The following is a 25,209-nucleotide window of genomic DNA, read 5'->3' on the forward strand; positions in this document are numbered from 1 at the left end:
GGTTCCCAGGCCTTGCTCAGAGCAGCCAAAGGCCTCCCTGAGGTTTTATTCTCAGCGCCTGGAGCATTAATTTACTGATTCGAGGATTAGTTTGCAGGTGGATACTCGGATGGGAAGGAGTTCTTGTCTTGGTGACTAGAAGAGAGAAGGCCCTGGATGGGGGGGTGGGGGGGTAGGAAGTGGAGATGAATAAGTGGAGGAAGAGATAGGACTTCTGGGAAGACCCGACAGAGGAGGCACCTGGAACAGACAACAGAATCTAGAACCAGTGAACTCTCAGAGGATGGGTGTCTTCATCCGAGCCAGGCAGCACTCTGGAGCTGGCCTGCGTGACTAATTGCCAAGCGGTGTAGTTTCGGGTGAGGGACAGGCTGCAGCATAGGAAGGGGAGTCTGACCCTAACCCCTGACATCTGCCTCTTAGCCCTCCTTGCCTCTGGAGGAGGAGGAGGAGGTAAAATGGGGTGTAGGCCAGACCACAGGCCCCAGGCCTCCCCAGGTGGCAGCTGTGACTTTGGGGGACATAGCACCTTTCTGCTGCCTCAGGAAACAGCTTTCCCTGGGGACTGTGTGGCAGTGTCACCAGCTAGCTAGTGGCCCATCCCACACCACCTTCCCTTTGGGACTCAGGAGAGGATTGGGCCTAGACCCGTGAGGGCTAGACTACGGTGGCTTCAGGAAGTTACACTCCCAAGATATCAGAGCTGGAGGACCTGTAATGACCTTCTCGCCTAGTGGCCTTCAAAGTGCATTTGTTAGAGCCCTAGAAGTCTCCTGAGAATTCGGTGGCCACCTGGCAGTCTATGGATGAAAGGAAGCCATGTGGACAAAGATCTGGGCCCACACCCTCCACCTTATTCACAGCAGCTTTATTTTAATTTATATTATATACTGGGCTCCACATAAGATTTCACTTGACAAGGGTTCCTTAAGAAAGTTTTGAAAACCATTGGTCTTATCCAACATTTTCATTATTCATGTGGGAAAACAAGAGGCCTAAAAAGGGGAAGGGACCACACACCTCACTCCTGGCTCAGTGTCCTGACTGGGAGGTGACCCGTCCCAGGCCTTGAGCGAGACCAGGGTGGGCAGATGAGGCTCAACCCTGGGATCAGGAGTGGGTTCAGCTCAATGGAGTGGGGATGAAGATAATCCTGAGCTCCCCAGGCCTGAACCTAGACATCACCCACAGCCGTTGGCTGACCTTGAACACCCGTGCATAGAGTCCTGCTCCCGATACTGTACCCAAAAAACAGCACTGCCCTGGCCAGCAAAGGCCTTGGTCCCCCACCTCCCAGAACCAGCAGAGGCTACGACAGCCTCTAAGCACTTCCGCAGTGGGAAGAAGGACATCTGTGCACTCTGAACTGGTCTTGCCAAGGTTCCCATACCCTCTGATCTGGAGAAATTGGATGGTCCAGAGAGGACCACACCGGAGCAAGCCCACAGTTGCGGGCTGCCCGCCACCGTCCTACACACAGTCCAGAAAGCAGTCCCACCCTGGAGACTACTCAGGCCCACACCTCCCAGACAGGCTTTCTACTCACGAGCAGCCGACACACGTGAGCTCACAGCACGCCAGTTCAGAGTTCCCTCCTGCCTCCCTCAGCTCCTATAGAAGAAACCCCAGTTCCAAATCTTCTACTGCTGAGCCCTAGTGCCTCTCCCGAGGCCACCTGTAGGCACAAGAAAGAAGTGTCTTGGGGCTCCTTCCCAGCCTGAAACAAGGTCAGGGGTGCTGGCTCAGAACGTGACTCAGACCCTTCTTGATAATCCACGCATGGAAGAGCGAATGGCCCCTGGCACTAGATGCCACCACAGACAGCCCTGTCACCGGAAGTCCCTCCGTTCTGCCCTTCCTGCAGCGGCAGACAGGCTTTCTCTAGGCCCGTTCACTGGATCTGATGAGTGCCTGAAAGCTCAAGGGGCTGTCCACAGGGTCGCCCAGATTTTTTTCTGGGCCCTTTGATTCCCATGGTCATCCTCAGATTTGTAGATGTCCGAGCCCCTCATTCCAAACAGACCTCAGCTCTTCGAGAGTGAGCGATCGGGTCTTGGTCGGTTCTGGAACCCTTCACCAAAGATGGGCCCTGATACAGAGGAAGTGCCTGGTAAATGTTAACGAATTGGTGTGTACACCTTCAGGGCCACCAAGGGGGTAGGGAGGTTAAATGAGGGGATCATGATCCCCTCACACCCACCTGTCCTCTGTGCTTATCTCTTACAAGTGTGTGATAACTGTGCTGTGCAGATTATGACCAGCTGAGAGTTAATGTCAGCATCCCCCACCTGGTTAGCTAATGAGCCATAGAAGCCAACTTGAGTACCCACTCGTTTTCTTTACTTTTTTTTCTGATAGAGGAAGTAGATTGGCCTTTGTATTCCTCCCGTAAGGGGAGGGGGAAGGAAAAAGAAGAGGGGAGTGAGCTCCGCCATGTGCTCACAGCTCTTGGGCCTGGCCTCTGGAGTGATTGTGTGTGGTCACCACATTCCAGGTGTTCGTGGGGTGTTTGCGTCCTCACCGACCTACCACAGGCTCTCCCCTCCTGGTCACAGGCACCCCCTCTCCCCTTGATACCCCCACCACCTTCAGTCCCAGAAGGCCATCAGGCCAGGAGGCCGAGCTAGATGAGACTGTGCTTGCGAAGGTGAATCGGGGCCTGGGGCTCAGAGGAAAGCAAGCCTTCCACCCTGCCCCCAGGCACCTGCCACTTCCAAAGCAAGACCTCGTGATGGATGGAAATTGAGAGTTAGAAAGTTAGTCAGGAAGGGGTGGGACCATAGAGGGAGGGAGTTCCAGGTCCTAAGGTGCATGTGTGTGACCGCTACCGGCTCAGACTTACAGAGCAACTGAGGCACAGAGGTGAGAGAAGAGGAGAGGTGGCCAGGAGTGGGGCAGGGGCATGCTGGCCAATAGAAGGAGCTTCAGTTTCCCTCCTAGGGCAACAGGTGTTCAGGAAGGAGAGTGAGGTGGCCAGATGTGTGTGTAGAAGGTTTGAGCGGCCTGTGAAAAGCCCCCCTCTGTCATACCCATGGCGCATCATGAAGGAGGGCAGGAAGCCACGTCCTGAGCATCCTGGGATTCAGGATGAGCCTCTCTAGTGTTCCTATCTATTCCGCTCCTGCCCCAAGAAGGCCCCAGTTGGCTTGAGACAGCTTCACCTGAACTCTGGAGTCAAGCTTGACTGGGTTAAAATCTTGGCTTCGTCTTTCATTGGCTGTGTGGCTTTGGGCCAGTTGCTTTACCTCTCTGCACCTGTCCTCTAGCTCCAAAATGGGCAGAGTGAATTACTGTGGGCTGTCATTAGACAATGTTTCCCAGCTGCCCCCCGCGCAGATGCTCAGTGTACGTCAATCCCCTTTCCCCATTAGCTGGTGTGTCCCGGAAAACCCACATTGTAAATGGCTTTGTGTGAAGTCCACTCGAGTCCACCAGAGAGGCACTTCCCCCAAACTGGATCCCAGGTAGAGTGAACGTGACCTTCCCTGCAGCAGCTGAGGCTGTTTGGCTCCCACATCCTGATAGTTATGAATGGCTGTGACATACACGGTGTGCTCTGGCAGCTCTATGGCTGCGTAGCCCCTTGGGCAGAGGCCTTACTGTACTCACTGCTCCACCGACCCCCAGCCCGTGGTTCCCGGACCACACAGGATGGAAGTTGAGGCAAAGGCTTTGAGGGGACAAGGAACAGTGAGATGAGACTTCAGCATCCACCTTCGGCCTCCCACCTGCCCATCTGACGGCTGACTCAGGCCATGCTGGGGGCATCAAGGGAACTGAAATGGGAGAGAGACACCCACTTGTTTCTGGCCCTGGGAAGATCATTCTCTGTGGACCTCAGCTCCTCATCTGTAAAAGGCTCGGAGGTTGACTACCATGATCATTAGATATTTTCCCACCTGAATATTCCTGGATTCTCCAATGGATAAGGAAAGGATAGGAACCCCCAATCCCCACTCTATCCCCCATGAGAAGCCAAGTGAGTAATTGTCACAAATCAAGACCCCTGAGGGAGGGCTCCTCCCCTTCAAGATGCCTCCAGGCTGAGAGAGATGCATGGGTGGTCTCACCAGCTGAGCCAGCAGGGTGCAGCTGGGTAGGGCACCCGGAACTGTCGGTCAGCCCCCTGCCTCTGCCACTATCAGATTCAACAATGGCCCTAGGAGGGAGGTGACTGAAAGGTCTGCAAGGGGGCTGGGGGCTCTGACATGGCCAGATTCAAGGAGTCATCAAAATGGCATGACTCATACAGAACTTTCCATGTCAGTGAACCCCCTAGAGTATGTGCCTGTTTTAGGGTCAGGTTCTTGTATGCCCCATCCTTTCTGAGAGCTGCCTCCCCTCCCCAGACCCAACGGGATCTGCAGAGGCAGGGGCCAGAGCAAAACTTCTTCCTTAAGGCCTGGTTTTTTTCCCAGCGGGAGGACAGCCAGCACCTTGCTATGTTGTCGAGACATAGCAGGTTCAGGTTCACCCCACCCCAGCCCTGCCACAGCAGGCCCGATCACAGGCAGAACCAAATCACGACACTGCCCAAGGCAATAAAAACCCAAACCCGTGCTTCATCTCAAAAGTCAGCTTTTTATTATTGAGGGCCAGAGCCCAAGGAGGGGAGGGTGTTGAGCTAAAGCAGCATTGCTCTCTTTCCAGGAAATGTTTCGAGCTGCAGTGAAGGCTCGAGATGTTGCATTTTTTTTTTTTCAACTCAAGCATGTGTTTTTCAAAAATATCATCCTTCCCCACCCCCCACCCCACCACTAATTTTAGAATCAGACCAAAGCCAAGCTACTGTCCTCTGTTTCTGTTGGGAAAATACTATATTTATTCAAGATGCAGAAGTGGGTCTCTGCAAACCTCCAATTGCTTCAGGAAAACAAATCTGCTTTAGACTATACAGAAACCATGATACAAAATTTATTTCATGCTAGAATCGCTTTGCATAACATTGGGCATGCAGTTTTTTACTCTGAAGTACTAAATTGCATACAATGCCAGGTTGTGCCTTAATAAAGGTGGAGGAGGGCCACCCCTCCTGTGGTCCTGATCTTTTGGTGCTCTAAAGTAACACTTGGAAAATCCGTACGGTGTTATTTACTATGAACAATTTGTAATGAAAGCTGGTCACACTGGATCTACACACCGAGAAGATGATTGAATCAACCTAGACTAGCCGCTGTCAAGGGTCTTGGGGAGACGTCCGCTGGGTCACAAGCATGCCAGACAGAGAGGGAAGAAAGCAGCAGTGCGTGTTTCCACAATTCTATTTGGAGCAAAGTTCTCAGTTTCCACGTGAGAAATGAACTATGAAGGTGAGGTCAATATGACCGATGACTGACCGACTGCCCTTTTTGGAACCTTGACTCTCGATCTCGTGTACAAAAAGGGAAGCCATCCATTCCCCGTCCCCACCCCTCCTCCCACCCCCAGAAATGTACAGGTTTCTACCGAACGCCGTTACAGTCTGGCTCCAACAACGTGTGTAATAAAAGTAAAGAGCTTTGAAAGAAAATAGAGGACTTTTTCCTTTTTCTTGTCGTTGTTGTTGTTTAGGGTGATCATTACAGTTGCAGGGGGGTTGGTGGGTTTGGTTTGCTGGGTTTTCTGTTTAACTTCATGCAAGTCATGCTAAGGAACCCCTCCACCGCCCTCCCCAAATAAAATAAAATTAAAAAAAAAAAAAAGGAAAAGAAGGAAAAGAAATCCTCTACGGTCAGTTACCATTTGGCCGTAGAAAAAGCTACGTCCGTCCTAGTACAAGACCTGGGCCACTCGGACTCGTCCGGCAAACCTGCATGGCGTGAATTTACTCTGTCCGAGGGTGAGGAGGGGCTGCTGGTCCACCCAGATGCTTAATAGCCACCAGTGTCCTCGGCCAAGCCGCCTGGTCAAGTCACTCTCACAGCCTCTGTCGGCATATACTTAGCAATGACAGGGCTTTCTTTGCAAAGATCTGTATGTAAAGAATACAATTAACACTTGAGCTTCTCTTCTTGGCTTTCCCATCCCGCTTGGTACTTAGTTTTTAAGGAAGGAAGAGGAAAGACAGAACAGCCGCATGCAGAGGCAGGCAGATTCTTCTCCAGCGGGCTTGGTTTTCCCATGCAGTGAGCCGGCCCAGCACGCCTCTTTCTCCCTCTTGGGGACCGGGTTGAGTCCCTAACTCTCCTACTCTGCATGTGGCTTGTGCACTGGAATTATCCTGAGAAAATCAAGTCCTCGGCGCTGTCATGGCTCCATGAGAGCAGGGCCGGGTGGATGTGGGTGGGGGCACTTCACCCTTGGTGCCTCCCAAACACTCTGGCCCCCCACGCCTCTGTGGGATTGGGGAGCAGGTACCACCCGTGGACAGTGGTTGCCGCCGAGCTCCCTTGGCCACTACAGGGAGATGGGGCTTCTTCCGTCCCACACTCCCTGGGCTTCTGGAAGCACGGTAAAGAGACTCTCCTTTCTGTTCTTTTAGGCCACACAGATTGATCCAATAGTGACGATGAAGGAGACAGGCAGCCCATGAGACCTTACTGGGCAGAGCACAGCCACAAAGTCTACCTGCTTTCCCCCTCACTCCCCTGGGCTGCCCCTGCTCCTGGTATTCTAGAGCCTCTACCCAGGAAAAAGCCAGGTGCAAAAGGGAGCATCAGGCCTATCCATGGAAGGTGCCAAGGATGGGCCCACCCCAGGCCCGCAGCCCTCCACCATGCAGCACCATGCGGGCAGCGGTTTGCCGCACTGGGGTCCGAGGGACCTCCAGGCAGGGCAAGGAAGCAGGGACCAGACTGGATCAGGTGGGCACACTAAGCACCAGTGACCAGAAGGACTTCCCCATCTCAGTATAGGCTGCCTCTCCTCTTCTGGGTTGGGTTTGCCCTTTATTTGGAATTCTGTGTTCTCTCCTTGTGTATTGTTGGACCACTTCAAGTACTGGAGCAGTTGTGAATGGCCACCGTCTACACCAACTATTGCTCTAAAAAACCAACTATCCCTCGGGCCCAGCCTGCTCACTCTGGTCAGCATGCATCCCGTGTGAGCATGTGAGGCACTCCCAGACATGCACGAGTTGCCCAGCCAGTCCGATATGTCAAGGATGGCTTCCTCTACCTTCCAGGCCAATGCCTGAAGCCTGGGGCTAGGGTGCTCTGGGCCCCTGCCTCAAGCTTCTCTCCAGCCCATGCTCAAGCTCTAGTGGAAATCTTTTCCCCAGGAGGTCAGACTAAGATAAGTGTCTGCTAACAAGGAGACCTTGAACAGAGGCCACTATGGGGCTCAGCCTTCACCAACCACAAGGGGGCGCTGATCACACCCGGGGCGGTGACCAGGGAACGAAGGTGCTGCACGGGGTGGTGCTTCACCTTCTTGGCAAGTTCTCTAACTGCCACTAGCAATATTCTGACTAGCACACATCTTACCTCTGCAATGACATTGGTCTCACCCCCAAGCCCTGAAGCCACCTCTCTTCATGCTTCTCCTCCCACTGGCCTACAGATTCTCTTTAAATGGTGCTCTTCCAGAACATGCATCCTTGGGTGGTTACGTCCACAGGGTCCTGGCCAGGCCAGGCCCACCCCACTGCCCTCCTCAACCAAGGGACAGGGGAGATCACTTTGCTTTCTGGGTCTCACCTGCCATCTGCCAGAGCAGCCTGGAGGAGTCGAGACTCCTCCCACATCCCCGGGTAACACCCTGCCTTAGGGTCACAGCCCCGTAGTCAGCCAGCCCACTCCGGCACCCCTTCCTTTCCCCTCGGCTCAGTCCCAACCCACAACTGCCAGGACCTCAGATTCTCTGCCAGCCTGACATCCTATTTGGGAGAAAAGGACTCAGACCTCCAAGGGCCAACCCTTGTGGGTGGGGGGGGCTCCTTCTGCACCTTGCCCCCCCTCAGCGTGCCTGCCTGCCCCTCAGCACCCCTCGCCCGCCGCCCCACCCGCCCATCTGCAGGAGCGCGAGGCGGCCCAGCTGATGCAGAGTGCCCCCCGCCTCCTCTACATACCCTTTCTCATTCCTCCACCAGGTGGGCACGCGTACTCCCCGGTTGATAAGAGGAAGCAGGGTCCGTATCTCTCGCGGGTGCCCGAGCGAGTAAAGGGCAGGCCCTCATCAGGAGTGAGGGCCTGGTCTATGTGGGGGCAGTCTTCGTTCGCCAGCGCGGCCTTCGCCACCTCCCCATTCAGTTTGGAATCTTCAAACATATAAGCAGAAGCTATTGAGACACTGAAAACTGTTTAGTGGGGGAGGGGGACAGGCCAGAGGTGGGGCATTGGCAAAGGGCAGCCTGTCCCTGAGGACAGAAAAGTGAGTGGACCATGGAGGGAGGCAGGAGGCTGGGGGTCCCCGGCTCATTCAGGCAGCCTATGGGCTGCCCACAGTGCAGGGAAGGAGGGGGTCCTGGGTTTGCTCAAAGTTTGCAAAAAGATGAGTTAGTGATGGGTCCAGCAAGTGCGGTGCTGGGTGCCTGGCCCAGGGCCCAAGGGCAGGGCCGATGAGACAGGATGGTGTGGATGCGTCATGGGTAGGGGGCCAGACACAGAGCTCAGGGAGAAGACAGACAAACACGCAGAAAAACTCCAGTCCAGAGAGGTGGCCTTTGCAGACCTCTCTCTCCCGCTGACCAGAGCCTGGCTGCCTCCCGTCCACATCTAGCTGGCTTCTCAAGGCTTCCCTAGCCCCATCTAGACCCATCAGTCAACTCCACCCCACCCCCATCGGGATCCCACCGCATCACACCCTTCACACTGTCCTCCACACACACCCTATCTCATCACTCATCCTGCCCCGACCCATTTGGATTCAACCTGGTCACTCTGCGTGCCCCACCCCCTGTACACACCAAGCCTGGCCACACAGTCTCCTCTGTCCCCAGACTCACTTTGGTCACTCTGTATCCCCCACCCTCCATGCAGACTAGGCCTGGTCACAAAGTCTCCTCTGTCCCCAGACTCACTTTGGTCACTCTGTATGCCTCACCCCCCGCCATGCAGACTAGGCCTGGTCACAAAGTCTCCTCTGTCCCCAGACTCACTTTGGTCACTCTGTATGCCCCACCCTCCATGCAGACTAGGCCTGGTCACACAGTCTTCTCTGTCCCCAGACTCACTTTGGTCACTCTGTATGCCTCACCCCCCGCCATGCAGACTAGGCCTGGTCACAAAGTCTCCTCTGTCCCCAGACTCACTTTGGTCACTCTGTATGCCTCACCCCCCCATGCAGACTAGGCCTGGTCACACAGTCTTCTCTGTCCCCAGACTCACTTTGGTCACTCTGCATGCCCTGTCCCCTATCCAGACTACTCATGGTCACCCAAGTCTCCTCCAAATTCAACCTGGTACTCTATATAGCCCACCCCACACGTTCCAGGCCTGGCCACACAGTCTCTCTTTCCCCACACAGGTCCAATTCAACTAGTCCGCTCCATCCCCCACACAGACTTAAGCTAGTCACTCAGTCTGCTCTGAGCCCCACACAGACCACGCCGGTATCCACCATCCCGTTCCGCCCCCAGCGGGCCTGGTCAGCTTGCACAGGCACAACAGGGATGTATGCATGAGGCAGTGACAGCGGGCCATGATTTGGGAGGGGTTCCCATTCCTCTGCCTCCTCACGGCAGCATCCCAGCAAAGCAGAGCAAATGGACGTGTAAAGACAACAGCGGCGGATGGACTCGGGTGGGTAAAGGGGAGTCTTGGCCTCTGTGAGAGCCTGAGAAGGAACCTGGGCAGAGGTTTGAGGAAACATTCGGGGGGCAAAGCACGGCCAGAACAGGAGCTCTCCCTCTCCCAAGTCCAGAAGCAGAGCCATGGAAGTCTCTGGAGCTGGCAGAGGTAGCTTGTCTGACCTCGGGTCCCGCCCATCACTCTTGGGGACTGAGCCTGCCCCTTGCTCTCTGACCTCAAAGCAGAATCTTCCAGGCCAGGGTAGGGCAAGTCAGTCCCCACGGTGGGCTTCCTCAAAGACTTCATCTGGGGTGAGAGAACCTCAAGGGAAGACGACACCAACATGGGTGTGTGAACACGAGGGGAGACTTCTCTGAAAGACTAAAGAGGGGACCCTCCTCCGTGACCCTGTTCACATCATGTAACTACACGCACAAGTGATCCTTCTCCGTGTGCACACACTCAGCGTGCCCGCGGGTGGGATCACGGCCCGTGTGCACATCATGTCACTACAAAGAGGCAGTCAGTCAAAAGAGAAATGGACCAATCAGGTTTATTCGTAAAGCAAATCCAAAAAAAATCCCATCATAATTTTGGAACTTAAAAAAAAGGTCTGTCGTACAAGATGGCAAAGCATTTCACGTACAGTGCGTTTCTTGACAAATCCCAGGGGCTTCGCTCCCCGATTTATTCTGAACCAGAAAGGCCAGTTACCAAGGTAACTCTGACACCACGTGACTGGGGCCTCTCTGGGGTCTGGGAGCTGCCTAGCACTTGGGGCGTGTCTGTGGGCACACACGTGTGCACACGGACAAGCCCCGGCCTGCCCCCCATTCTGGCCGGCCCCTGTCTTCCCTCCCAAGGGAGGGGCTGAGGGAGGAAGGCAGCGGGAGAAAGAGGGGAAATCTCAGGGAGGAGAGAGTGGATGAGGATGTGGAGTTGGGGCCCACAGTACCCTGCACAAATTGTCCTCAAGGGGAAAACGGCAAATCCTACCCGGCAGCATCGCCATCTGGGAGGGGAGCCAGGACTTGCTGTCTCTCTGTTGGCCATCATCTGTCTGTCACTGGAGATATCTGCAGAGGGTAGTTCTTGCCCAGGGGCGGGTCAAAGGTGGGCGGTAGAGCCTGAGACCCCTCCTTTCGCTCGGAGTGCTGAGCCCCCACCCACCGGCTCTGCCCCTCAGTGCTGCGCCCCTGCAGAATCAAGCTCCCTTGGCCTTTAAGGGGCCCAAAGTCGGGCTGGTCTTCCCTGCAGGGGCAGGGGGCAGGGGCAGCCATCAGGCATCCTGGGTGGGTGTGAGCTGGGCACCTTTCTCTCCCTGGAGGGACTCCAGGATATCCCTGGGGCCTGTTTCTTCTCTCAACCATGATGACCTTGAAGGGGAAGGTGTGTTTAGGTCTTGCTCTGTGAAGGAGCCAGCTTCCTACTCTGTGGTTTGGGGTGCTCTCAGAAAACTGGGAGCATTCTCCCGCCCCAACTCCAGAGGGGTGTCTGGAAGAGAGGCCACAAGGAGGGGCCAACTCTCGAAACCTGGAGAACCCCTGAAAAAGACCAGAGGTGCCAGCTCACCCTCCTGCCCCCATCCTGTCCTTTGAATGAGATGGCCACCAGGAGCCCCGGTTCCCACCTGCTCCCCAGAAGGCTCAGAGCCCTGCCCCCCCCCGGCCCCAGGCCCCTCGGCCCCCACTAGACCCGCCGGCCTGCGATGATGAAATGACAGCATGGGCAGCGTCTCACGGAGATGGTTTCCAGGCTTTGAAATGGGCTGAGATAGATGAGCATCCGCAAGAGGGTCATTTTTTTTTAAACTTTGGAGCAAGGAGAACCCGGTGTCCGGGCCCTCAGCCAGCGGGGCCGGCTTTTCTGCCCTGCTCTCGGGGCCCCGCCGATGTACTTACTGTTCACACCAGCAGCGGGCGCCAGGGGGCGCACGCCGGGCTGGGGCAGGGTGGGGGTTGCTGGGCATTTCCTTGGGTTTAGCCCCGAGGGGTCTGCCCAGCTGGGGCTCAGGGAAAAAGTCCCAGGCTAACTGGGGACAGTCTGTGAGAGACACGAGCAGAGTATAATCACGAGAACTGGCACAAGTCATGCAACAAAACGAGGAGAGAGAGAGAAACATGATTAGTGGAGAGAGAGAGAAAGAGAGAAAATGTGAACAACACAGAAAAGAACACCCATGCCTGGCCCTCAGAGTGGGTTCATTTCTCTACTGCTTCCACCTTGGCCCACCTGGGGGCCACGAGGACCCCCCTCCGGGCCGCAGCTGCCCCCCCTCGCCCTCTAACACGAGCGCAAACTCGGTGAGCCCATTTGGAAAGGCCCTGCCCACACCCTGCCTGGTCACCTCTGCCCGACCCTGTGACCCTCCCCGCGCCCCCACCCCTCCTCGCCCCGGGCTGCCACCACTCCCAGCACCCACTGCAGCCCAGCAGGGGAAAAAGTGGAGGGCCAGGCCTGGGGGCACTCCGGACTCAGCTGCTCAGAGGAGAATCCCCCTCCACAGATGCCCCAGAGGCTGCAGTGGTGGCTCCTGAGGAGCCCAGATAGGAGCTTGCTCCAGGACTTCATGCTGCCCTACATGCCCATGGGCAAAAAATGAGTCTGGCCACCAACCCTCCCCCCTGTCAGCCCCCTGCTCACCTATGGTGGGACCCCGCAGCCCCGGACGCAGCACCACAGAGGACCAACCCGTATCACAGGAGCGGAGATGGACAAGACACGCACGTGAATGAACATGGCAGGACAGGGGGAGCATTCCGAGCTCTCCGGAGCAGGACCCCGGCTGCAGACGGGGGGAGGGAGACCCTTTCTGGGAGACAAGCAGCTGCTCCTGGGCCATCAGCCCCACGCAGTCCCTGACTATGTGGGGTGCCCTGCTAGCATCCCCCCATGAGGCACTATGATCCCCACAGGATGAAACCCCCCCCCCACCCCCCCGCCCAAACACTGAGGCCATGCTAGCCATGGTACAGAGGAGGAGACCAGATCATCCCTCACAGACACACAGACCTGAAGCCTCAGGACAGACCAAGAGGTGGAGGTGAGGGAGGGTGCTGTTGATACGACTGGGAGGCCTTGCTTGAGTCCTGGGGGGTCTGGCCCTGTGGGGTCAGGGGTAGGGGAAGCGCCAGAGCCGGGCATTTAGCCTTCAGCCAGATTCTAAAAGTGGAATTGGAGAACCCAGCTTTCGTGGAGGCCATTTGAGTGCCCTTGGGGGCGGAGTGAGGCTGGAAAGGCCTTGGGGGCTGCATCTTACCTCTCTCAATTCTTGTAGGGTCAGATCTCCACCCACGTTGGCCTCCCTCACCTCTGGCCACCCCACTCACTCACAGACACACCCACACGCATCTAGGTGTGTCGGTGCGAGCAGAGAAGGAGGCAAACAGGAAGGGACTCAGTGATACAGAGATGGGGAGGCCACCCCTTGAGGACCACAGACCTTGGTGATAGATCATCAGGGTCTCACGCATCAGCTTTTGGAGGGAGGAGGAGTGTTCTGGGGTGGGGGTGGGGGTGAGGCTCACAGGGGTCTGGGAACCACGATGGATAGGTCTGGACAGCAGGACAGCACCTCCAAGGGAAGTGAGTACTTGGGAAGGGAGGGAGGGCAGAGTGTGGGGCTGGGGAGAGAAAGGCAGGAGGGTGCTGGCATCTGGGCTCCAGAGGGCAAGCTTGAAAGGCCCCAGATCCCTCCTCAGCCAGAGATTGCCTGAGCCAGCGCTCTCTGGGTCCCTGAGATCTGGGGCCATAACAAGGAGGCTCCCCGGAGCAGAGCTGCCATGACTATGGGGCCCAGGGGATTCACCAGGAGTGAAAGGGTTCACAGGTCTGCTGCAGCACGGGAAGAGGGCTGTGTCTCTGGGATTAGCTGGTGCGCATGTCAGAACACAAACATCTGTACTCGGTGTGTGTGTGCGTGCGTGTGTGTGTGTGTGCGTGGGCTCTCAGCACATGGAGAAAACTGGCATTTTCTAGGAGTACAGAGGAGTCTGTGCCTGACTGGAGTGACTGGGGGTCCCTGGTAGGCTGGTCTGGGCACCCAAGCCCGGGGCACTGATCCTGACAGATCCAGTGTTGGAGAGGATGTGACAGAAGGGCCAAGTAGCGCCATGGTGGTGTCACCCAGTTTGAGCTCTTCCTATGGGGCCCAGAGTGAAGGTGGAGGCTAGGCCAGGCCAGACCCTTCCCAGAGCCCCAGGAATCTTCCTTGCCATGACAGTGGCTCCTGAGGTCAAACGTCCACCTAATCCAGAGCAGAAAGGTGGGGTGGGAGATTTCCACTGGCCTGTGCCTCACCTGGTGAGCAGGAGCCATGCCTTGCCCCACTCAGGGCCCCTGTTCCAGCCTCTGAGACCCTTGCCCAACCCATGGCTCAGCCCAGGACACTAACCACATTCCTTTTGGGTGCCTACAGGAATCCAGGAAGCGGGAAGGGGAGGGGTATGGGGCCAGATGAAGGGGGAGGAAAGCCCCCATGGGCAGAGAAGTGGGCCTTGAGGGTATTGCACTAGGCAGCATAGGTGTGGGATGAAGCCAGGTTGGGAGCAGGATGGGGTGGTGGGTGCATCAGCAGGGAAGAAAGAATCAATCATCCACTGGGCGAGGCCACTCAAACCGGGGGAAACTTGCTCATCCAGGGCTGAGCTAGCCTGCCAGACCTGGGCACAGGGACCTCCTCCATAGACTAAATGCTACTTATCACTCACTCAGCCTCCCTCACCCCGGCACTTCTTAGCTCAGTGTTGTCATTCTTCTCTGGGTCATTCATCTCCTTGAAATCCCTGTGTCCACAGAATAAGTCGATGGTATTCCATGGGTAGAGGTAGACTATGGGCTTTATATCTTCGGACCAGAGCCCCGTGATCAACTTTATGTGCTATGTGCAGGTTCTCATAAAACTGAGATAGTCCCATAACGAACCACTAGCCATGGAATATGAGAATATATCCCACGGTGACTAGTATTGTTTCATGGCCCCCCTCCCCCCTGGACCCCCACTGGATTCACGGGAATGTGGTTGTACACTGGTCTGGATGTCATGTATTGCTGCTGCAGTCCCCACTGCCGGAAACGGGGAGAACCCTCGGTGGGAGGTTGTTGCTGGTCTGTAGTGCTTTCGTCTAAGCTGCCCGGGGTGGTGGCCCCCTCTAGTCCTTTGCTCACCAGTCGCTTCCATCAGAAGGCCACCGGAAACTCCCACTCGACCATCAACCCAAACAGACAACGTGAAAGCTAGAGTCGCTCCAACAGGTTCCTAAAGATAAATGCTAAACTCTAGAGTGGTGGAAGAAGATGAGTTGGTTCGGCATGCTATGGGGTAAGTAAGCTTGTTACGGAGGGCTCCAGACGTCTCCTGGGACGCACCTGGAGCTAGGCAGCCGGAATCAGAGCAGTTCTACTCAGCTATGGAGACAGGCTCTGTTGGGGGTGAGATTCCTGGCTACTGCCTTTGCAGGGACCCTCCTGCCAGATCCCATGCACCAACTGTGCCTTCTGCACAGCCTGAAGGGAGCTGAGTAAAGACCAAATCAGAAGCTGTCTGGCATTTCCGAAACTCACCCACCCCTGCCCTGCCCCGACACTGGGACAGTGGCCCGAGTCAGAGACTCACGCTTGACTCCTGCCCACCGAGCAGCAGCCCCCTGGGCTCCTGCTAAGAGAGTCCTCAGCAACCTCGCGGGCCATGTCGTCTCTTCAGAACCTCACGAGACCAGCGCGCCAACCTCCTTACCCAGGGCCACCAGTGAGGTTCCTCCAGCAGGCTCTCGCCTTGTGAATTTGGCTGCCCAGCATCTCCCTGGGCCCCCAGGCTCCACACCTCGACACTGAGTGCGGGGTCCGGGGTTGCCCACGGAACTAAGGAAGCAGTCTGACTGAATCTGGAATCATCGCTACGGGGGGCAGAGGTGAAAGGTCAGATCGACATGCCTCTAAGAGGTTTCCTACCTGCTCTGTTAATTTCTAAAATTTCTTCCTGGGCCAGCGGGCATGTGTCACTCTGAGTACTGTGGTGTGGAGAGTTTACGACAGATTTACAATAATTGGGAGATCCCAGCTGCGGTGGCCGTGGAATATGCTTCTTTTTTTTCTTTGGTAGTTTCTGCTTAGCCATGGCTAAGGAGTAATACATCCCAAAATTGTTCACGATGACGGGCACGGGCATGGCGATGGTCAGCACGCCCGCCAGCGCACACAACGCTCCCACCAACATGCCGGACCACGTCTGCGGGTACATGTCTCCATAGCCCAGCGTCGTCATGGTGACCACGGCCCACCAGAAGCCAATGGGGATGTTCTTAAAGTGGGTGTGCTCACTGGCGCTGGGGTCATTGGGCTGTGCCCCTATCCTCTCGGCATAGTAGATCATGGTGGCGAAGATCAGGACGCCCAGGGCCAGGAAGATGATAAGCAGCAAGAACTCATTGGTGCTGGCGCGGAGAGTGTGGCCCAGAACCCGCAGGCCCACAAAGTGGCGGGTCAGCTTGAAGATGCGCAGGATACGCACAAAGCGGACGACACGCAGGAAGCCCAGGACATCCTTGGCAGCCTTAGAGGACAGGCCACTCAGGCCCACCTCCAGGTAGAAGGGGAGGATGGCCACAAAGTCAATGATGTTGAGCGAGTTCTTGATGAACTCCACCTTGTTAGGGCAGAAGACCACACGCATGAGGAACTCGAAGGTAAACCAGACAACACAGACGCCCTCAATGTAGGTGAGGAAGGCCTCCGTCTCCGCCTCCCGGTAGTAGCGCACTTGCGTGCCATTCCGAACAGTCTCGATCTCTGTCTTGTTCACGATGGGATTGAAGCGCTCGTGGGTCTCCAGGCAGAAGGTGGTGATGGAGACCAGGATGAAGAAGAGGGAGGCAAAGGCCACATACTGCGGAGGAGAAACACAGCGTCAGAGGGAGGCCCTCTCACCCCGAGCAAAGAAACCTGAGGTACCTTTTCATTGGGTCTAGTCAGAGGCCAGGCCAAGGGAAGACGCCTGCACAATGCCCCCCTCCAACGTGGGCCAAACTGATGGGCCACTTTTCCCTCCTCAGAGCACCAGGTAAGGAGGCTCGGGGGCAGGTAAGAAGTTGTGGAAGAGGTTGCTTTATTTTCACAAATGCTTTTCCTTTCCTCCTGGATGCACAGCTAGACTATATTTACCAGGCTTCCTTGGGGGTTAGGTGGGGTGACGTGACTGAGCTCAGGCCAGTGGACAGCACATAAAAGGGGCATGCACTGATGACAGGCCTGGCTCACAGAACCTATTCTACTCAATCTTCCAGGCTCTCTTTCTTCCCCCAACTGCCAGTTAAATGCTGAGGGCCTAGGGGCCAGTAGGGCCACCACAAGAATGTAGCCTCGGTCCCTGAAAAGAAAGATATCCACTAAATACCTGAGTGGGAAATAAACTACTAATGTATTAAGCTGCTGTGACTTGGGAGTGATTTAGTAAAGCACTTAGCCCACCCTGAATAATAAAAGTGACGTAGCCTGCGGAGGCCGAAGGTGGCAAGGGAATGACGGGGAGTAGCTATGATGGAATCTGGTCCTTCAAAGGCCACATGGCCCATCTTTCCTCATTCCTACTGCAGTCCATTTGCTCTCTCAGGAATCTGTACCTCGTTGATGCGGTCTCTTTCAGGTTCTTTCCCATCTAGAACTGCAAAAGATATATATCAGCCCCAGGGCCTCAGATGACTTTTATACTCCCTCTCTGTCCCCGCTAGGAACTCCCACCACCAACTTGGAGGTGAGATCCCCCTTCCTGGAGGTATTGAAAGAGAGGCTAAACGGTCATTTGTCGGCGATACTGTGTGGCAGGTTCAGGCATCAGAAGGAGAATCGGACTGGGGTCCTTAAAGGCACCATAAACCACAGTGTCTGCTCCTCTCCAGTTGCCTGTCACCACTAGGGTAGGGGAGTGGGTGGGAGGGAGGAAGGAGCTGCTGGGGGACTGGGGCTTTCCAAACATATGTGGGTGCCTCCTCCCCTCAGACCCCACCAGTGAGAAGGAAATGGCTGGGGTGACCCAGCCTGTCCAGAACCACCTGCTCCGGCCCTGAGCCCCTGGAGAAAGGTTCAGGAGCTCCTTTGGTTTGGTTTGCCGGCCCCATCTCATGACCCTGGGCTTCTCTAGCTGCCAGCAGACACGGGTACCTGAGGGAAGAGAATGGAGCAGCTGTCTGAGTTCTAAACCCTCCTGCTCAGACTGAATTCCTCTTCTTCCAGGCTTCAGTCAGGACTCCCAGAGCTCTAGAGGAACACTGGCCAGTGGGTTCTCCTCCAGGAGCCCGGCTGGTCATCCCTGCCTGCCTGTGCCCACAGCTCCCCTCCTCTCTTCTCCGGGTGCCGCCTTCTCCCAGCCTGTGCAAGACAATGTCCCGAGCAAGGCCATCTTCCTGGAAATGGCTCCAGGCTATACAGTCTGGAAGGGGTGGCCCGTGTGTTCTCCAGAGCTGTCCTCACAGATAACTTCAAGGAGTGCCAAGACCCCACTCTGTATCCACAACAAGAGGCAGCCGTGCTACTTCTAGCGACCCTGTAGTCTGCATGGACGCACCTCCCCCCCTGTGGCGGTAGGCAGGGGGCAGCACTGGAAGTCCAAGAACAGTCCTGTCTGGGTTGACCATGGCCATGGAACCTGGCACCTAGCATGGCATGCTTCTCGAAACCAAGAACTATATGGACCTTTCAAGTCACATTCTGGGTTGGAGAAAGGGGAGAGGAGAGGGAAAAGGACAACGTCAGCATTTTAGAATGCTAAAAAGTAAGAGCAGCCTTTAGAGATTATCTGGTCCAAGGCACTACATGCTATAGATGGGAAGCCTGAGGCCCCCAAGTAGGAAGAGGTCTCCCTGAGCCATGCATTGTAGTAGGCTCATGGTCCTGTTGGTTTTAGAGCACTGGACCATTTTCAAACATTTTATCCCAGACTACTATCAAGTGCGTCCTTCCTCCCATCCACTGATCGATCCCTCCTTTCTGTCACTCATCTATCCTTACTTCTTTCCTTCTTCCCTCCCTCCCTCCCTCCCTTACTTCTTTTCTCCCTCCCTTCCATTCCTCATCCTTCCTTCCATCCTCTCTCCCTCCCCCTTCTCATCCCTCATGCATTCATTCTTCCCTTCCCTTTTCTCTTCTATTTTCCTTCCCTCCTTCTTCCTTTACTTTCTCACTCCTCCCTCCTTAGTCCCCTCCTTCCTTCCACCTGCCTGTCCATCCATCCCTCCCTCCATCCGTTTGTCCATCCATCCATCCTTTCTTCCTTCCACTCTTTACCAGGCACTGGGTTATGCCCAGAAGAGTGGAATAAAGCCTCAGCCCAGCCCTCAGGGAGCTCCCTGCCCAGCTGAGGGTGAAGGGCACCCACAGAGACACATACAATGCAGGGGACTGCAAAGTCAAGCTCCCTCAGCCCTATGAGGCAGGTGGGGTTTGGACAAGGTGAGGCAGGGTAGCTACAGACTTAAGCCAGGTCTTCCAACTCCAGAAACAGCTCTTGAAAGATCCCTACAGAAGTGGATGAGAACTGGAAAAGACCACCACCTCTGACCCAGGTTGATCCAGCTCCAGAGCTCCTTCCATCACCAGGGCTGCCAAAGCTCTTGGGGCTAAAAACACATTCCCAAATGCCGGGTATTTGCCTCCAGTACCTCCTCTGGAGGGCCCCATCTTAGAGCTTGGCATTCACCAGATCCCAAAGGGCAGGCCATGCCCCTCCCTGGATTTTGTGAGAGAGGAGAACATGCACATTGTGAGTGTCCGAGGAATGCTGAGAGGCAGGGTCCACTGCACCCCTGGTCTCCTGATCCTGGCCAACGGCAGAAGGCCTGAGACACCTCCCCTCCCCACTGCACCATCAGCCACCCACCTCCTCCAAACCTCCCCCGATCTGTCCTCCTCTGTCCCCTCTGCTCACACATGACTCTCTCTCAACAGGACCCCTACCATCGAAGCTTTAGTAGGCTTTAGACTTAGAGTCTCAGCCACCAGTCCAGTCTCCACACACCTACCAGAGCTGGCATCCCAGCTCTCTGCCCAGGCCACCTGACCATGCTGCCCACAAAGAAAAACCCTGACTCCTCAACCTAACACAGGAGATTCTCTGTGCCTGGCCCCACTGACTTCCCAGGGCTCTCTTCCTACATGTACCCAACATTCTTGCCACAGGAAACTCTCTGACATTTCTGACCCCTCTCTCCATGTCTCCCCTGACTCCATGTCTTTGCACTTCTGGAAAAACTCATTCATCCTTCAGTACCCCCCTAAGTAGCTCTACTCCTGGGACATTTTCTCCAGGTGAGGCTCCTTTTGGTAGCTGAGGCCCTAAGGAGGCAGCAAATGAAGGGATCCCCCCAAAGAGTCTCTAAATTCACCCCCAGGGGGGCAGCAAGACTCTGGCTCATTAGTGCTTGGGGAGACTCATGGAAACAGCCCAGACACGGCACTGAGGTCCCAGGGGCCTTCTCACTCCCAGGGGCCTTCTCACTCCCAGGTGCCCCCACAGGCCCATAGAGCTCTCAACTTATCTGCCCCTCTCACAAGACAGGTCCTGATGGGAGCACTGAGGCCCTGAAAGACGGCAAGTCTTATAAAATTAGGGTAGAATAAATTATTGGTTCTCAGCAACCAATGGGCATCCTGTCTAGATTCCTTCCTCTCTGGGCCCCAGTGCCCAGGGGGTTGGTGGGGGTGGGGTGGCAGTAGCAGCCCAGCCTAGAGCCAGGTGCTAGGCCTCCTTTCTCAGGAGGAACCAGGGGAAGTGGAAGCCAGGCCTGCTGCCCTGTCTAGGCTTCCTGAGCACCTGCTTTCTTGGCCTCTGCTGCTAGTAGGCCTGGTTCTTAGTCACAGGGAGAGCCCCCAGGAACATCCAGCTCCAAGTGGGCCCTTAGGAGGGCTGTGGAGGAAGGTGCCCCTGGCTCGCTCAGCCTGCCACATTCTCCTAGGTCTAGAGACCAGCAGGCCAGTCACAGCACACCGCCAAAGCAAGAGCTCACACCCAGCTGAGTCCCAGCTTCTTTTGGTCCATCCTCAGGGAAGCTGAGCACAGGAAGGAGAGAGGAGGTAGCTACCAAAGCGAAGGACCCATTCTGCACCTTTTGTCCTCTCCCTGACCTAGTGAGACAGGTGGCCTTACCCCACTCTGCCAAGAAGGAAACCCGGGGACAGAGAGGTCAGGGACTAAACCAAGGCTTCAGAGCTAGTGATGAAGCTGAGGCTTGGACCCAAGTTTGTCCTGCTCCAAAACCTAAACTCTTTCTACCGCCAGAGTTGCCAAAGCTCTTGGGGCTAAAAATACAGTCCTGGACACTTAGTAGCTGGCCCTGATTGGATCTGGATGCCACCATCTTGGAGCTTGGCACCTACAACTCAGACTCCCTGAGGGAAAGTGATACCCACCCGCTGTGAGGGAGAGAACTGGGGTGCCTGACTCCTTGGGCAGGGGCCCAGCCATGTCTACATTGTTCTTGGGCCTTGCTGCCCAGGACTTGCTAGCTACTGGGGAAACAGCAGCCCCGGGGGCAGGGATGCTACCTCTGGGGATGGCCGAGCAGCCTCAGCAAGGAGTGAGATCAGGAGCCATCTCTACAGCAATCCTGGGCTGACACCCCCAGGACTGTAGGGGCTGTAGGCAAGGGCAGGGGCTGCACCCCATGTAAGTTGCCTGCCTCCCAATCCCCAGTCACCCAGAGACCACGGACACATACAATTACCCAGAGTACACACCTCACCCCTTACCTAAACACATATGCTGTCCATGTGGCCACACAAACTACAGCCCAGTGTCCCAACCACACATACATAGATGGATGGTACTGAAACGTATTACCGCACACGGAACATAAACACGCAGGTGCCATACTCTTCCGCAAGGTGCACACGGCTGCGGCCCCCCACAGCACTTGGGCACACACGCTCAGAGCACACGGATAATGCAGCAGCCGTTACCACACAGCATTCTTGCTATGAATAGAAGAGACCCCGGGCATTGCCACTCAGCTGGCCCCTCCTCTGCCCACCTCACCCCCACCCCAGGTGTGATTGACTCAGTGTCTGTCTCTCCCACAGGACAACAGCTCCAGCCCGCCTTGCCTCTGCCTCCTCAGCCTTTCTGTGCCCTCAGCCTGCTTGCCCTGCTCGGATGGTGCCAGCTCCTGGATCTCCAGTCCCTAGACTTGCCCTTCATCTATCAGCTTCCTGATTTCCTGCCATCTGCCAGACCTTGTCTCCTTTCCCACCCCAGCAGCAGCCTTGCCCCCCACACCCAGGATCCAGGCCGCAGTAAGGCCAGTCTCTCCTGGGCTACTAGTCTGATGGGAGCACAAAGGGAGCTTTGCCTGACATTCCAGGGACAGTTGTCACCTAGCCTGGCCACCTCAGAGGCCACCCAGTGAAATTTTAAGACAATGCAGGCAAGATCGCCTGATAATGCAGCATAAACCCAAGCTGGCAGTCCTGGCTTTTTTTTTTTTTTCCCCAGAACCAAATCACAAACTGTGAGAGACCCACCAATTGTGTTCTAGAAAGTGGTAGCCATGGCAACGGAACGAGGCATCCCATTTCTATGGTAACCAGGGTGGTGAAGCTGTTGGCTGCAAAGTCAGACAAACCTACTAAAGATCTGTTGACTTAAGAAGATGTTTCATAAATCACCAAGTTATTTTTATTGTAACCCCACCCCTGAAACCATAAATCAGAAAAGCAATTTACTATCTATTAAAATGACCAATAAGTGCTATGACTTCCATTTATAAATTATTTATGCCACAGTCATCTGTAGAAAATTGTGCTTGCCTTTCAGAATTGTTCAGGCGTTTGCCGTGGGGATCTGTGCTCTTGCAGTTTGGCATTCCAGGAACAAGACGATGGTTGTAACGTGGCACAGGGACCGCCATTCTGGCCCGAAGTTCACTTGCTGGGTGACCTTGGCAAGTCACTTCCCCTCTCTCGGCCTCAGTTTCATCACTGGCACACTGAGGGATGGACTTGGTCCCTTCTGAGGGTTCTGAGACCAGGCAAGGCTACAGGCACTGGGGCTAATCATGGGAACCCTGGCTGCTGTCCAGGCCCCGAGCCCCCTGAGGCTTCAGGTCAGTTTTTTCGCCTAATTAGATCTGCCCAGCGGGGGTACACAGCGTTTGAGTTAATCCATGCGGAGTCAGTGATGCAGAGCAGGCGGGATGGCCAATTGGCCTAAATAAATTGTCAGTCGAGTTGAGTTTGGAAACTGAATTACACTCATCTGGACTTCCTTGGACTGGGCAGGCCTGTGGTGTGCTGGGCTGGCTGAGGACCACAAGGGGGCGACTGGGGAGGGGGCTCCTTGGGGTCTAGGCCTTTTTTTTGGTTCATTAATAAATGGGGGGCCCTGAGCACTCAGTCCTGGCACCCGGGTCCCTGCCCCTGTTCCTTTTCACTAATCCTTCTCTAGCTCAGGGAGCAGGGGGAGGGCGGGGGGAGCTCCCCATGGTGCTACATGGAGGGTTTGAGCAGGAGCGTGTGAGAGTTTGCGCAAAGAACATAACATGGCCAAGTGGGTGCCTGTTGGGGTAAGTCCGTGTTTGGGGGTGAATACTGGGTGAGGGGGAGAGGCTGTGTAAATGTGGAGTAGGTATACACATGGTGAACATGTGTCACCGATTTATGTGACCTAACTCCAGGCATGCACGAAAGGCTTGTGTAAATAGTCACTATGTGTAGATGTGTGCTTCATACAGGTGGTAGAAGTGTGTGTGTGTGTGTGTGTGTGTATTAGGACACATATGAGTTGTGGTGTGTGTGCTTGTATGCGTACAAGGACACGTATGGGGTGTGATGTGTATGTGTTTGTGTGTATAGGGACACATATGGAATGATATGGAAGGGGGTGTGTACGAGCCATCTCCTAGGGGAATCAGAGTCTCGGCACTCCGGATATGTGACCCAGCCCAGGGCCATGACCAGAGATGGTCACTCACATACTGTCTAGGGGTGTGCCCCTTTCTCTGGAACTATCTGTGACTGAGAGAAAGAGGAGAGAAAGGGCAGGGATGGGGAAAAGGCCACTGAGCCAGCCCAGGGAAGACCGCAAGAGGCAAGGCTGTGTTCAGATCTGAATCCCCTCATGCTGCGGCACCAACCCTGTCAGCCCTGGCACCCAGCCTGGGCAGTAGGGGGAACCAAGGCCAGAAAAGGCAGTCCCGGGCCTCCAGACTTCCAGAGAGACACTTCATTGACTTCACTCATGACCCTAGGCCTTGGTCATATCCAGAAAGGGCTGCCCCAACAGCTAGGCTGGCAACTTTTGAGGTGGCAGGGGTTCCCATGTTGCTTTCATGCCAGGATGCACATTATTTCACATTTTGGAAATGATGTACACATCCTTAAAATAGTCTATCTTACCATATCACCAACATGCTGTAATTTAACTCATGTCATGTCTTAGATCGATGGTACCTTGGACTTGTGAAAACATGGTCAGTAGAAACCTAGAACTCCAGGATGGAGGAGGCCCTCAGAGCTTTCTGGTCTAAAAGCTGCCCCTTGTGGCAGGAATGGAGAATTGGAGAAACAGCAAGGGAAAGGATCCGCCCAAGGTCACAGAGCTCTCAAGGTAGAGCAGAGATGACAGTGTTAGTACTGGGCTGCAGCCTGGAGCTTTCATCAACATGGCCTCTGAGCCCTTGCTCGAAACGCCCTCCCAGGCCTCTCTGCTGTCCAGGCCCTGCTGCTGGCCAGACCCCAGGTCAAAAGGAGGCAATGGCCGTAGCAGAAAGGACAGGACCTTGAAGTCAGATCAACCTGAATTTGGGGCCTGGATTGGCTGGTGACCTTGGACTAGTTACTGCCCATTTCTGAGCCTTCACTCTTGGATAGTAGGGGGTGGGAAGACATACCCTGCCCTCCCCTCCCTTGGGGTGGTTGTGATGATGAAATGAAATAATACAGAGAGCAAGAAGGAGGTGTTCAAATATATTGCTTTGGTCCCCCACACAACCCTTTGGCCTTCATGGGCCCTCCCCTCCTGGTCCTCTCCCATCACAACAAAGTGCTTAGGATCACAGTGTCTCAGACGTAGAAAAGTGAAGACTCTTACAGTCACGGGACAGAGACTACTGAGTTGGGAGACACCTGGGGGACTTGGGAAGACCTGCCCCCACATCACGAAACAGCACCACTGCCCTTCAGAGAGCCACGCATGTGGCATGAGTGAGGCTGGGTCCCTGCTCCTGCGTGGGCCTGACTGAGCAGCATAGTGACCAGTCTGCCCAACTAGGGCCAGCCCTGGTTCTGGAGAACAAGGGAGGAATGTTTCCTGAGAGCCAGCCCCTAGCAGATCCAGTGGGACAGGGTCAGAGGAGAAGTCTCTGCATTTAGCACGAAGGAGAACTTACTTAGTGGTGGCAAAACCCAGACCCCTTAGGAGGGTGGACAGGAAAGCAGAGAGTAAGAAGCCCTCCCTGGAGGCGCTCGGTGGGGCACGAGGGAGGCAGGAGTGGGCAGAGGCCTGGGTGATGGGGGGATGGTGGTGGAGCGTGCCGGGGGAGAGTGACTCAGTGGAGATACAAATGCAGAGTCCTTGGCC

At 55.4% G+C, this 25,209-nt stretch overlaps 1 protein-coding gene across 1 annotated transcript in view; it reads right to left on the bottom strand.

Moving 5' to 3' along the window:
- Positions 1-4,561: 4,561 nt before the first annotated feature.
- KCNC1 (potassium voltage-gated channel subfamily C member 1) overlaps positions 4,562-25,209 on the bottom strand; it is a 45,002-nt gene continuing 24,354 nt past the window's right edge. Inside the window, exons 2-4 of the mRNA XM_019456463.2 lie at positions 15,597-16,530; positions 7,988-8,176; positions 4,562-5,950 (exon numbers count right to left, since the gene is read on the bottom strand). Of these exons, the coding sequence (XP_019312008.1) occupies positions 5,886-5,950; positions 7,988-8,176; positions 15,597-16,530 (1,188 nt within the window). The 3' untranslated portion in view covers positions 4,562-5,885. The remainder of the gene's footprint in view (positions 5,951-7,987; positions 8,177-15,596; positions 16,531-25,209) is intronic.

The sequence above is a fragment of the Panthera pardus genome, unplaced genomic scaffold (assembly GCF_024362965.1).
Source record: "Panthera pardus isolate Hobbes unplaced genomic scaffold, ASM2436296v1 HiC_scaffold_12, whole genome shotgun sequence".
Lineage (NCBI taxonomy): Eukaryota > Metazoa > Chordata > Mammalia > Carnivora > Felidae > Panthera > Panthera pardus.